This window comes from Meriones unguiculatus, chromosome 16, assembly GCF_030254825.1.
Source record: "Meriones unguiculatus strain TT.TT164.6M chromosome 16, Bangor_MerUng_6.1, whole genome shotgun sequence".
NCBI classification, from domain to species: Eukaryota; Metazoa; Chordata; class Mammalia; order Rodentia; family Muridae; genus Meriones; species Meriones unguiculatus.
Window position 1 is genome coordinate 35,902,291 of NC_083363.1, and position 13,428 is coordinate 35,915,718.

Genomic DNA, 13,428 nt, shown 5'->3' on the forward strand with positions numbered 1-13,428 from the left:
TGTAATTTTTAAAATATCAAAGTGGCAACCAACCTTTTCTCAAAAGAGAGTAAGTCTTGTTTATTTATATATTATACAACAACAAAAATAACCTATCTACCAACATGGGAAGTCTCAAACTCTTAATTCAATTATAAATGGTATATACAACATGTATAATATAGTTCATATTTTATAATAATGTTGACACAAAACCCTTCATAGCCCATGAATAAACACTATAGCAAAAACACAGAAACATGAAAAAGAGTACAGGTTTAACACCAGTTTCAGGATAACAGTGACTGGCATGGAGTGAATGAGGATCAAAGTCACACTAGACACAATGAAATGTCTATAGCAGGAAGCAGAAAAATATTTTTTGGCTTTCTGATATCATGTAGCACAGCTAGTCTAAACAAGATCCTCCTGCCTCAGGCTGGACAGTTCTGAGATTATAGGTATGCACCACCACACCAGGCTATGGAATCTATTGATTGATTGATTGATTGATTGACAAAGGGCCAGAAAATATCTGGTGTTTTATAGACCAAGTAAAAGGCTGTGCTATGGTAATCATAGCCACAGGGGCCTGTTGAGACTGAAATTAGACTTAATTGTATTTATTATTAGCAAAAATGGTCACTCTCAAGGTACCATGACAGAAAAAGATGAAGATGGTGGCTAAGGACTGCTGTGGCTGTGCTCCTACTACACACAGGGGCCTGGGTTCTGCCCTCAGCCCTATAAAAGGGTGGCTGGACAAACGACTGGTGGGAGAGTAGGATGCACATGAGTGACAGAGAAGCACACTCAGTTTGACTGACGGTAAATGTAGGAAGTCGTGGAGATACTAGAAGGCCTTTGTGATTAATTTGGAAATCTCCTGTTTACAGTGGGATTTATGCCTGGGCCTTGCTTATATGTTCTGTTACTGAGCCTCAAATTGAAATGTGTTGATCTTGGGCCTGGAGGGTGCAGCTGGGAAAACTGACAGGACAAATGTAATGTGAATTAAAAGGGAAAGTTGACAGGGATGACAGAAGAGGAAATAGCCAAGACAGGAGTGGTAAAGGCCAGAAAGGAAGATAATCAATATTACCTGTCAGTTAAGAGCAGAAGAAAAACACAATGGTTGCCATTAGACTTCATTTTCCTTTAAAAAGGGACCACTACAGTGATTTAATTTTAAAGAAATACACAGAGATGAAGGTTGAGTTTTCTGATCAAAACCAGAAAGAGACTGACAGTATGAAGGGCTGGCCTTGACATGCTATGATTCTGCCGAGGAATGGCTGTGTACTCACAGTTCACAGCAGTTACTTTGTCCCAGAACACAAACCATCAATTCTCTTAATCATGATAGCATATGTATTTACATGACATGAAGAATCAATGATAGCAGAAGAATCCTCACCTACTTATGGCATGTCTTACTGTGATATTAAGAATTTATGAAAGATCTACATCTATCTTTATAAGTTTTCCACTCTGTAATTCTACTTAAGGAAAAAAGATGCCAGAGAAGTTTTAGATATTTGGTAGCAATCCACACAAATACAAAGTATAGGTCCAAGGGACATTCCTGACTCTGATCTTGATAAATTATGCCGTCTCATAGCCTCTGCAAAAAAGCGGGACCACCTTCCTCAGCATCTAACCAAAGGAGTTCCTGTGTTTACTTCATACTTCTTTTAGGGCGTCTCATATTCTTCTTCTGCTTGAAAATAGGAGAATTCAAGAAACACAAGTCTGTGAAAGGGTCCCCTCTTCTTAGCTTCCTGTAAGTTAAAAAAAAAAAAAGATTTTAGGCATGATTGCAAATACACCAGTATTAATTCAAGACAGGATTATCCTAAAAACATGCCAGTTTCAGTGCTCAAATATGGTCCATTCAGGAGGAAAGCTCTATCTGCTGTCCTACCATGAGTCATTACAGATGAGTGCAAACTAAAATACTTACGAAGTCAGCGTTGGCTCTTTATAGCTCGTGACGGTGGCACACCTTCGTTTAGGCAGAGGTACTGCTGGGCTATTTTCATTCTTTTTCGGAGACAAGGAAAGTTTCCTGATTTTCACTACAGGATGCAGCAGGACATTGGTGACATCCCTTAGTCTACAATGAGGTGACTCCTGAGTCTCAGGTGGCGTACCTATGATACAGGTTTCCATTGAATAGAGACCAAGGAGTAAAAACCACAGGAATAAAACCATGCACAATACCTGGCACTTCATGATTTGTGTTTTAAAAACTTCATATTTTTTTTTCATCCTTTCAAGCCAGATAATGTAGGAACTACGGCAGACTGCTAGCTACAACAGAATGTTTTGCTAAAACTTAATATTCTTCCCTAAAAGCTTAGGTGTTACGAGTTGGTTCAATGCATGAAATTGCATTTTAGTTACAGTTTAATACTTAGAATCATCAAAGGCCCAGTCTCATTTAACACCAATGTTTATAACATTGTTGGAGGCCAACTAACTACGAAGGTCCTTCATTAAACATATAAGAACTCCATTAAACATACAAGAACTCTCAATCAGTCCCTGAAGACCAGGATAAAATGTGTTCCCACTGGTACTAATGTTACAAAATTCAGATGTTTCTCCCACCATAAACATGTTGAGATCTAGATGTCTCTCCTTCCATAAATATCCAGGCTCCCCTATCCCTGATACCCAGATGCCTCTTATATCATAAACATCCAGGTCCCCTACCTCAGAGCTTCAGTTATATTGGGAGGCAGATACCCTACGCATAGTGCAAGAAAATCTCCAACTCAATCAAAAAGCAAACACTGAAAAATTAAATTATAACTGTGAGACGATTTTAAGCTAAGCAGACACAGGCTACAGAGAATCTAAGTTTCAGTCTGTCCTCCTGTTACAATAAATATATACAGCCATTCCAGTACAGTGTAGACTACCTCCAAGAAATAGGATTAGACTAGCCACTATCTCCTATAGTAACATAAACCCACAGGGAAACTTGTAAAGATAAACAAATTCTACAAGAGATGGGACAGAACCTGTAATTATGGCTGTTTTCAGGTAATGTTGCTGGTAGAAGTTGGGTCAATCTACTTCTGTGTCTGTTTTTGTTCTTTTCAACACTTTCATTCTTATTTAAAGTAGAACAAACACATTTATTAAGAAAATGAATAAAAGCTACTGAAAGTGGAAGGAATACCCAGGATACATAGTTTAAAGACAGATTCCTGTATGTTACACTAGCTAGCTGTTCAACTAGGAAAGTTGACTCATTGTTTTAGGTTAAGCAAATCAAACAGGTTGACTGAGCTGTTACAGTGTGACATTTTAGAGAAGATAGGACATGACAGCATGGAGCTAATGCCACAGGAATCAACACTCCCAAAGGAGAGTCTTTGTGAGTAGGTGCTGGCTGATGACTAACACTTTGATAAAATAAAAGCAAGAGTTTCTGAGCCAGTTTTCAGCAGTCATATGAAAAGAACAAAAACAATAACAACAAACTTCCTGCTGTCATAAGCTCACCATCAACCAGAAAAACAGTCATGGTTCCCGGTAAATTAAATGTGTAACAAGTCCATTATAAAATGAGGTTTTTCATTTTCCAAGTGATCAGGAGTGTGAAGACCTTTTAATTCAATACAATCACAATTCTGTCCTCTCCTCAGCCTGCTCAGAAGTCTCCTCTTTTGAGAAGTAATGCTCCTGTAAGATTCACATTTGCTTTGAAGTAGGTTAGAACACAGCCTTTTTTCCATTTTCCATCCCTACTACTTAATCAGACAATAACTTCCCCTACTGAGAGGCAGATGGGGAGGTCTCTAGCCTCCCCCAGAATAACAGATGGTAGGTACAGTATTTAAGAGTACATCAGCATCAGGGGCAACGATTTAGCAACAATATTCAAAACACTGGCAAATAAGCACACACTGCTTACCAATAGTTCTGGTTGGCAGCACCTCCTCCATCTCTTTTTCTTCCGTGTGCTTAAGTCCTCTTTTAGACCTGGTAATGTGTTTGTCTGACTCTCTGGTGTGGTCTTCTTGCACGTGCTTGCAAGGAGGCAGGTAAAGGTCATCAGACTCAGCCCCAGAGTGACTAAGTTCAGAGTCACTGACTTCCCTGTTGCTGCTGTTAGTTTCTCCACTGGAGTCATTGCTCATTTTTTGCCGGAAAGGGGTGAGGTGAACACACTCTTCCACATTAAAATCGTAAGTGTCGCTGGAACCAATAGACCCATCCATTGTTGTAGGGCAAAAGGCCTGCTTATCTTTGCTTTTTTTGCCTTTACACCTCAATAAGAATTTTGATTTCCATCTCTGGCTGGCTCTTCTTTGCTTTGCTCTTCTTCTTCGTGCATGTTTATGTTTGCTTTTCATTTGCTCAGGTTTAGATGGTAAAATGACTTCTTTTGTTTCAGCAGTCTTTCCCGGGCAAGTCAGTCTAGGCGGTAAGTTAATCTGGTCTTTGTTCCACAGACAGAAATTTTGTTCCACATTTTCAAGTTCATGCAGGATTATGGTTGGGTCTCCACATCTGCTTCTTCTATCTTCTGAAGACTGTCCTAGCCACTGACTAGCTTCACACTCCAAAGCACTGGAATGACTTATATTACTAAAATCTTTCCTTAAGTGGCAACGGGAAGACACAGTGCTAGGTAAGGAGACACTATCAGTAGACTCGGCTTTACCTGAATCAAAATTTCTCCCCAGTGTGTCTAGACGAACAGTAGGATTTGGCTCTGAACATTTAAAAAAAAACAAATGAGAAAAAGTATTACGCTTCAGAAATTTGCATTCCAAGGATATTAGAATTCAAAGTTTTACCAATTATTCAATAGTTTCTCTATACTTACCATAAGTAAATAAAAAAACTACAGTTCAATATCACCCTCTATTTATTCATCATTGAACCATCAACAGCTTCCATGAGCCTTTAAAAATACTTTTGGAATGAAAAGCCCATGAGTAAGTAGCTCACACTTGGGAGGCAGATGCAGGAGATCAAGGGAGATCTAGCTTGTGCCATGCAGCTCTAGGACTGTCTGGGACAAAGAATGAGACACTGTCTCAAATGAATAAACAAACAAACAAACAAATAAATAAATAAAGATAAGAACTGAAGTCTGGTGTCAGCACTCAGAAGGCTGAAGATCTCTTTGAGTTCAGACAGGTCTACATAGCGAGACCTTGCCTCAAAAGAACAAAACAATGCCCCCAACAGAAGCAAATATATAGTCATTATGTATAAACTATAGAAAGGATTTTATGTGCTTCTGGTTCAAAGGTTTAAAGAAAAGGGAACAGCCTTTCTGTTTAATCAGTGAGCACAGAGAACTTTAAAGTATACCAAAGCTAAATTATTTTTTCAAGGTGACTAAGATAACTAATTATTAGGCCTTTCATAATTATTAGGCCTATAAATATCTGTATTTATAGAAACAGCAGGGTTTTCGTCTGGTTCAGCTTACTCAAATTTCACCCGTTTTTGTGAAGCTTACTACAAAGTGTTCTACCTTTCCATTACTTCTGGCAAGATGCATTATTTCTCTGAGGCTACAGAAAGTAGCTTACATTCCTAGACTACAATAGGGTTAACTAAGTCAATTTATGTAAAATACTACAGCACACAGTAGTTGATTGCAGCTTATAGACAGAACCAAAACATTCTCTTTACAGACTTGTTTTTCATGATAGGATCTCAACTCTGTACTCAGATGGCCTTGAACTCATTATCTCATTGTTCTGGCTAGCTTTATGTCAACTAGACACAGGTTAGTCATCTGAGAGGAGAAAGCTGCAATTGAAAAAAATGCTTCCATATGATCCAGCTGTAGATGAGCCTGTAGGCATTTTCTGTGATTGATGTGGAAGAGCCCTATCCACTCTGGGTGGTGCCATCCCTGGGTTGGTGGTCCTGAGTTCTTTAAGAAAGCACGCCGAGTAGGCCATGAGGAGCAAGCCAGTAAGCAGCACCCTCCATGGCCTCTACGTTAGAGCTCTTGCATCCGGGTTCCTCACCCTGTTTCCCTGTTTGACTTCCTGACCCGATGATAAACAATGAGTGAAATAAACCCAGACAGGTGCCATAGTGCATGCCTGTAATCCCAGCACTGAGGGAGGCAGAGGTAGGCAGATCTTTTGAGTTCGAAGCCTACGTGGGACAGCCAAGGCTACACAGAGAAACCCTGTCTTTAAAAACAAAACAACAAAAAGAAATAAACCCTCACTCCAAGTTGCTTTTGGTCAGGGTTTCACCATGGTAATAGTAATTAACACACGCACCATCCTGAGTGATGCTGGGATTATAGGTATAAGCTACCATTCATGTCTTAGGTGGATTATTTTAATCCTATATCAGTCGATGTAAGAGAGTTTGAGCAAGGTAACAGATAATCAGATTTAAAAGGAAGAAAATGGGAAGACTTCATTAGTATACTGGTCTACAATGATCAGTATTTTTAGATTTTCTACCTGATGTATCTTCAGTTTGGAATGGCCAGTCAGTTTCTTGAAGAGCAATTTGCCTTAAAGAATAAGAATGAAAAACAGATATCTTAGCAATTATGTCAAAATGAACAAACAACCCAAATTCAACATTTTCCCAGGCTATAAGCTTGTATCATGTCACAATTCCAGTCCAAATCCTGACACCTTATTCCTATCACAGAAAGCCCAAACACAACTGGGCCTGGTATTTTTTTATTTTTTTAAACTGGTATCAACTCTCATTGGAAGAAACAAAATCAAGGTAGACAGTTCCTCCTGAAAACAGAACATGGTCCAACCTCAGTAAATCCAAACAGCCTCAAAGTTTTTAAAAAGTTTGGTCACTCAACTGTTTAGGACCTGACATTACTAGTGGAGCTGGAATGTGATAATATATTCTTTAAGGGTGACAACTACAGATTCTTCTGAAATTGTTTAGCCCCCTATGTTTTCTTTAAAACTTACATTCTTTTTTTGAGTCATAAACCAAGTTTTCCTCCACTTGAAACCTGTTACTGACAATTTGCAATTTTCTACTTTGTAAAAAATTTCTACTTTATAAAATTTGAAATAGAGGTTTAGTAATAAAGTGCAGGGAACTACTAATTATTTTGAGATTCTAATAACTTATTCATCTAACTTCATTTGTCAGATCTTAAAATTCAACAGTTTAAAAACTACTTAAGCTGAATAGTGACCTGTGGGGTAGAAATAGTATTTATGGCTCCTTCTGCAAGAAAGGCAGACTTGAGAGAAGTACAAAGCACTGTCCTTGGCAGACCACTCTTGGGGCTATCTGCCAAGATCTATCCTCCCAGCTGGGAAGAAGTGGCTCCTGGCACAGTGGCGCAGGCCAGGGGGCCAGGCACACTGAACATGCGCAGCACGTGGGCAGCCCCTACTAGAGTGAAGCTATGTTTTGTAGCTTTTCTAGCTTTTGAGCCAAGGTTTAGTCATGTAGCCCAAACTGTCCTCCGGCATCAGCCTCCTAAATGCTTATAACCCCAGTGTACTGTTCTGTATCTTAACTAAAGTTTTGGATCTATAGCTATAGACTCACTGAATAGTGTAATTAAGAGCTGGATATTTCATGCTGGCAAAGAGAAAATAGATTTTTTTCCAATGAAGTTTCACTAGGTATATTAACTACTCTCCAGGGGCAGGCCCCCATGTCTAGGAGTGGTTGTCAAACACAATATAGATTCAGTAGACTTTTTGATTTGTTTTGTTTGGGCTTTTTTTTTTTTTGGTCTGATTGGTCTTTTGCCTGCTTGTTCTAATTTTCATTTCTGTGTTTCCTTTTTTTCCCCCTCTTGAGGGAATAAACATATTGGTTGGGCAGGGAAGATCTAGGAGTTGGGGAAGGAGTAAATGATCAAATACATTGCATGAAAAAATTTTTAATGAAAAGCTACATATTTCGGTGTATATAATTAAATCTCAATAATTCATGAAAGGACATAATATATATATAATCAAAGAGAAGATAACAGCATACCAAATCTGAAAAAACTGAACTAATCAATGAGAGGTGTTAAAGTGTGGTATTTCACTTTATTTTTCCCCTCTAAATTAGACAAGTTTTCAGGACTGAAAAAAAAAATATCATTTTAAATAATGACTCCTTCCTATAATGAAAATATGACATACAGAAAAACCCAACTGAAAAAAAACATGTTTAACCATTAAAGCAACTAAACAGAAGAAAAAGAAAGCTCTAATTTTCTATATAAAGTAGTATTTTAACATCAAATTCTCCTATACATATTCCCAGCTGAAAAAGCCTCAGACTGTAAACATAAATGAGGTCAACCTCCTTTTCCAAATGGACCAATATTAATAAAAACAATAATGAATTTAACACTAACTGTAAGGTCTTCACAGACAAATCACTGGTCGTGCTGTCACTACTGGAGACCACTTCTGAGGGACATCCTTTGCAGTTCTGTAAGTATATTTAAACAAACAAACAAACAAAAAAAAACAAATCCCACCATTACAATTCAACACTGCTAGGAAGTATGTATATACACTCTGTATTATGAATGTATTGCTGAATAAATATGCCTGCAATAATAATATACATTTGCTGATACTACAATACACGGCAGCACTGCCATGTAGTTTCAGGGACTAGAATCCCAACAGCTGAAACACCACACTGCTTCCTCCCCACCCCGAGACAGGTATTCCCTGGCTGTCCTGGAACTCACTCTGTAGACCAGGCTGGTCTCGAACGCAGACATACATGGCCTTTTAAAACTTACATTCTAATATATATCACACTCTGCCGTCTTAAAGCTTACTTTCTAGTGTATATCACACTCTGATTCTTAAAGCTTATTTTCTAGTGCATAAAAACTAATTTTAAAAAGGGTCCAGTAAGATAGGTCACAGGTAAGATCACTTGCCACGCAAGCTTCATGATCTGAGTTAGAGCTGTGGAACTATAGTGGAAGGAAAGAATCAAAACCAGAAAGCTGTCTTCTGACCTTTGGATATACACTGTGGAATACGTTCCCCTCCTCCCAATGAAAGGAGAGATGCATGTTTGTTTTTCATACAACAAAAACTGCTATGAAGATAATACCAGAGTGAACTGAGTGCAACTAAAGTGGAGAACTCTGTTACACAGTGACACTGACCTGAAATATAAGAACCAATCAGCTATTGAAGAGCAGGAGAAAGAAAAAAACAGTGGAAACAGAAAATACAAAAGTTGTGAAACAGGAAAACAGGCCAATGTGGCTGAAACACTGAAACTAAGAACAGCAGGAGATGTGCACGCACTAGGGAGCTAACCAGGAGCCTTGAGCTAAGACTGTGATGGGAAGGCTAGTCTAAATGCGATGGCAACTCATTTACTATTAAGTAAGGCAGTAAAATGATCAGCTTAAAAAAATCAGTCTGGCCCACAAGACGCATGGTTCAGAATGGACCCAGAGCGGAAGGAGTTAGGAGGTCACCATAGTAAATGCAGCTATGAAACTTGGCAGGGCTGGAGCTTGTATGGGATTAATAAATAATCCCATAGTCCATTAATAAAACATACATAACCCAAGGGCTCTATGGCCTATTTAGAGTTAAGCAACCTGCCATGGAGCTTTTGTCAAGGATTCAATCATTCTCAACATTTAGCAAGTGAGAACACCTGGAAAAATAAATTCCAACCATGTGCAAAGACTGACTATGGACCGGAGCGATGGCACTAAGGGAGTGGGTTTGGCTGATTCACTGAGATGAGCAGCAGTTGAGGAGGAAGACCTGGGCACAGCAGTACATTCATGTCAGTACGCTGCTGCTGAGGCAGGAGAAAAATCAGTGTGAGGCCTAGGTGGGCTTCAGACTGAGTTCTGGCCTACCCTAAGTGTGATGGACTCTCCAAAGAGCACTTAGAATACTTTCTATATCTGAAAGTTTTAGGAAGCTGTACTGCATACATCAAAACTACACAGAAAAGTTTTGTAAAGAACATACCTGAGCAGTTTCTTCACTCTGTTGGGAAGTTAACCTCTCTTTCAATGTATACAGCTGACATGTAAGATAGCAACATTCTCTTCTCAGTGCTAGGATGATATCCTGGGCTTCTCTCACTTTGGATTTTTCATTTTCCAAAGCCAAAACTAGCAACCTGTTGTTATCTTGGTAACTTTTCAGTAGTGTAGAAGTGTTAGCTATAAATTAAAAAATTCAGTTATTAAACTTAAACCTAGAAGGTGAAACTCAACGGATAAGAGTACTCGCTCAGAAATCAATGTGGCACAGAGTTCAAATCCCCAGAGTCCATCTAAAGAGCCAGCTGTGGTCCCACACACTGGTAACACCATCACTGTGTGTGGGAGTGGGAAGGAAGGTAAGGTATTGAGGGTGTGTGGAGACAGGAGGATCTCTGAGGCTTAGCTGGTTGCAAGGCTAGTTCCAAGTTCAGTACGGGACTCTTTGCAGGGGAACAGGAGAGTAATAGCAGAGCTCCAGAACTGCTCTATCAACACTGGCCCCCTCCACACACAAATGCTCTAAGAAGACAACACAAAAATCTCTTACTGGGTACTTGGCATGGTGCAACAATAAAGGACTTCCGTTTGCCAACCTCTGTCAAAGTTTTATTCCTTTTTTCTTTTATCTGCTGCTTAATGTCTTCAAGACTATCTTGAAAGGACTTTTTCTGACACCTTTCCTTAACCATCTTTGTCTGTGAATTAAAACAAATTTTTTTTTCTCAGATATTTTCAAATATAACATTTAAGAAGAGAAAACAGGTTGTTCAAAAGGATTAAGCAAAGATTAATTTGTAAACTTACCTCCAAAAAGGCAAAAATTTTGATTTTTCTCAGCTTTAAAATATTACTGTCAGGTGTTGTGGAATAATCGAAGCTACTAAGAAGGCTAAGTCAGATAGATCATAAATTTGAGTTTGGGCTACATAGCAAAACTCATCTGAAAAACAAATCAACAAAAAAAGACATCAGAATCAGGCCATTTTAAGAAAACCCTAAAAAGTGTCATGTTTCTGCCATAATCTTATTTTCTACCATTTCATAGTAAAGTATTAAATGATTCCAGAAAGTATCAACTATTCATTTCACAGTGAATCCTCACTGGAGGTGTACAACAACCTGGGCACGATGGAGATGCTTATGATTATTTGGGGAGAGGATACTGCTGTTCTACCCAGTCCAGTTTTGAACTTAAGAGCTCTGATGTCCCTCCTGCCTCAGCCTCCTGAGCAGCTGGGACCACACGTCTGAGCTACACACTGGCTTACTTTTCTTACAATGTGTACGGCCAACCTTTAGTGTTTAGGATTACAGTATTAGTTTAGAAGCAATTTATATGTATATCTGGATTTCTGTTTGGCAGTTTTTCTCTAGTAATTTGGGGGCAAAGAAAACATATATTAAAACACCAGTGTGCTTCACACAAAAGAGACAAACTTCACCACGCTGGGCTACTTTTCATTAAGTTCGTATCTTAGATTACAACTTCCAGATCCTAAAATTGTAAACTGTTGACACCACAAGGTGTGCATATAATTTTCAGCACAAAGGACTATGTTCATTTATCTCCTCCTAAGTATTTTCTCGAATCTTTTGAGTATTTTCTCCAGGACTAAGTTCTCCATGCATATCTGGGCTTTAAATAGGTACTGTAGATCTCATCTAAGAACTTTATTTAAAACTTTATTTTAAAAGAACGCATGGGTTGTGTAAGACAGCCAACCTATCACCATCAAATTTTTAAAGTTTGCACGGGAGGTATCTGTGTGCCCTACAGAGTACAGCTTTTGTGCGCCCGCAGGGGATTGCAACAGGGCCTTGTGCGCGCTAGTTAAGTCTGTCCGCGAGCCGCATCTCTGGCCCCTATCCGAAACTTTAAAAGCAAAGCCCTACCTGCTGCCACGACTGAGCAAGCTAAGGCAATATACGGTGTGCCGGAGCAAACACCCCGGAGGCTGCGGCGTGCGCGCCCGCGAGCCGAAGGCCTCGTCCGTCCGGTACCCCCGGTGCCCACCACCCGTCCCGTCGGACCCCCGGTGCCCACCGCCCGGATCGCCCAGCACCTCGGCCGCTCGTTTGCAGGCAGCTTGTCCGGCCTCCCGCTCCGCCGCCCAGGCCAGAACTACCGCCGCCACATTCGAAATCCTGCGTTGCGACTGCCCATTGGCTGGGCGGAGGCCGTCACGTGACGCCCCGCGGCCCGCCCTCTCCGGAGCTCGGCGCCCCGCCCCCGGGTGGCCGCCTGGGGCATGCACGCGCACGCGCAGCTCGTCGGGGCGTGGCTGGGAGGGTGGGGCTGCTGGGAGCCGGGGCTTTCGCTGCTCCCGGGCACTCGAGAGGCGGAGTCTCCTACTGCGCTGCGATTGGGTCCTGCCTCAGTGCGGGCCTAACTTCCTTTTTGGGGTCCGGGGTATTGACGCGGGCCTCAAAGCCCCGCCCTCTGGAAGCTGAGGTAGGGGAGTGACGAAATGGAGGCCAGCCCGAGCTTCAGCGTGAAAGATCAAAACAGATCCCGGCATGGCCTGTCAGTTCGCCCCTTGGCCTCGCCGCCATCGCGCTCAAGGGCGCACCCTTGTGGCAAAAGTCCAGTCAGCATGCCCAAGCCAGCGCAAGGCTGGGTGCCTCAGGGTAGATGCTAAAGAGTCCTGCAGGGATTCAAGGAAGAAACTCCAAATGACAGGCCGCCCGATCCTCTCCCCAGCGTTTACTGAAGAGGTTTACAACTAGCTGCAGCCCACCCCCAGGACAGATGCACTAAGCGCAGCAGCAATGACTGGGTTAGGGAAAGAGTTTACAGGAGAGGTTTTAAAAAGTGCTTCTGAGGACCAACCTAAACGTTATCACTTCCTGAGAATAGTTAAGGAATTGGGCTTAGGCATGCGGGAGCAGTGCAGCGTGGTCCATGTACTGTGTGATTCTTCGTCAGGACACACACACGGGAGGGAGGAGGAAGGTGGCATCGGGGAACCACCCAAGAGATTGGAAACTCCAGCAGTTGAGTAATCTGCTTCGTAAGTCAAACCTTTGACAGCTGTCTCCAGCAAGAAGGTAACACGTAGTTAGTTATAACTGAAGGCCCCAGTAGCTTTATGGCAGCAGCTGTGCTGCCATGACAGGCTTTATAAGATGCTGTAGGCCTGAGTTTCTGTTTCCTGGTAATGTTCCCACAGTTGCTGAGATCATGTCTCTATTTCTCATAACATGGAACTATAGTCCGTGGAAATGAGATACAATAACCTCCCTGAAAATAACCTCCTTCAGTAACCTCCCTGAAAATCAGAAAAAATAATCTAGTAACTGCCTTGAAAAGTTCCCAAGCCCTCAACCAATCAAATTAAAGGGTAGCTAGAAACCTTTGCTTGACTAGCCAAAATGACCTGGGCACTTTGTTACCTGGGCATACTTTGCTACTTGGACACCCCTTCTCCCCTTCTCCTAGATCAGCACCAACCAATCGTTTTTTGACAAGCCTC

At 41.1% G+C, this 13,428-nt stretch overlaps 1 protein-coding gene across 1 annotated transcript; it reads right to left on the minus strand.

The window, feature by feature from the left end:
• Positions 1-34: 34 nt before the first annotated feature.
• On the minus strand, positions 35-12,103 carry Sgo1 (shugoshin 1). Its single transcript, XM_021657004.2, has 9 exons — positions 12,019-12,103; positions 10,760-10,895; positions 10,503-10,650; positions 9,936-10,132; positions 8,327-8,403; positions 6,444-6,496; positions 3,908-4,711; positions 1,943-2,132; positions 35-1,760 (listed from the first exon to the last, which is right to left on the minus strand). Exons 3-9 carry the CDS (start codon positions 10,642-10,644, stop codon positions 1,658-1,660), a joined length of 1,566 nt encoding a protein of 521 aa, XP_021512679.1. The 5' UTR covers positions 10,645-10,650; positions 10,760-10,895; positions 12,019-12,103; the 3' UTR covers positions 35-1,657.
• Between the last annotated feature and the right edge of the window lie 1,325 nt (positions 12,104-13,428).

What these genes read in the sequence shown, in the direction of transcription:
- Sgo1 (XM_021657004.2), bottom strand. Translation starts at nt 10,644, where the DNA reads ATGGTTAAGGAAAGGTGTCAGAAAAAGTCCTTTCAAGATAGTCTTGAA. An exon ending in GCTGCCAACCAGAACTATTG is followed by an intron (nt 2,133 to 3,907) that starts GTAAGCAGTGTG and finishes CCTGTATCATAG; the next exon opens with GTACGCCACCTGAGACTCAG. An exon ending in AAAGAGCCAACGCTGACTTC is followed by an intron (nt 1,761 to 1,942) that starts GTAAGTATTTTA and finishes TTTAACTTACAG; the next exon opens with GAAGCTAAGAAGAGGGGACC.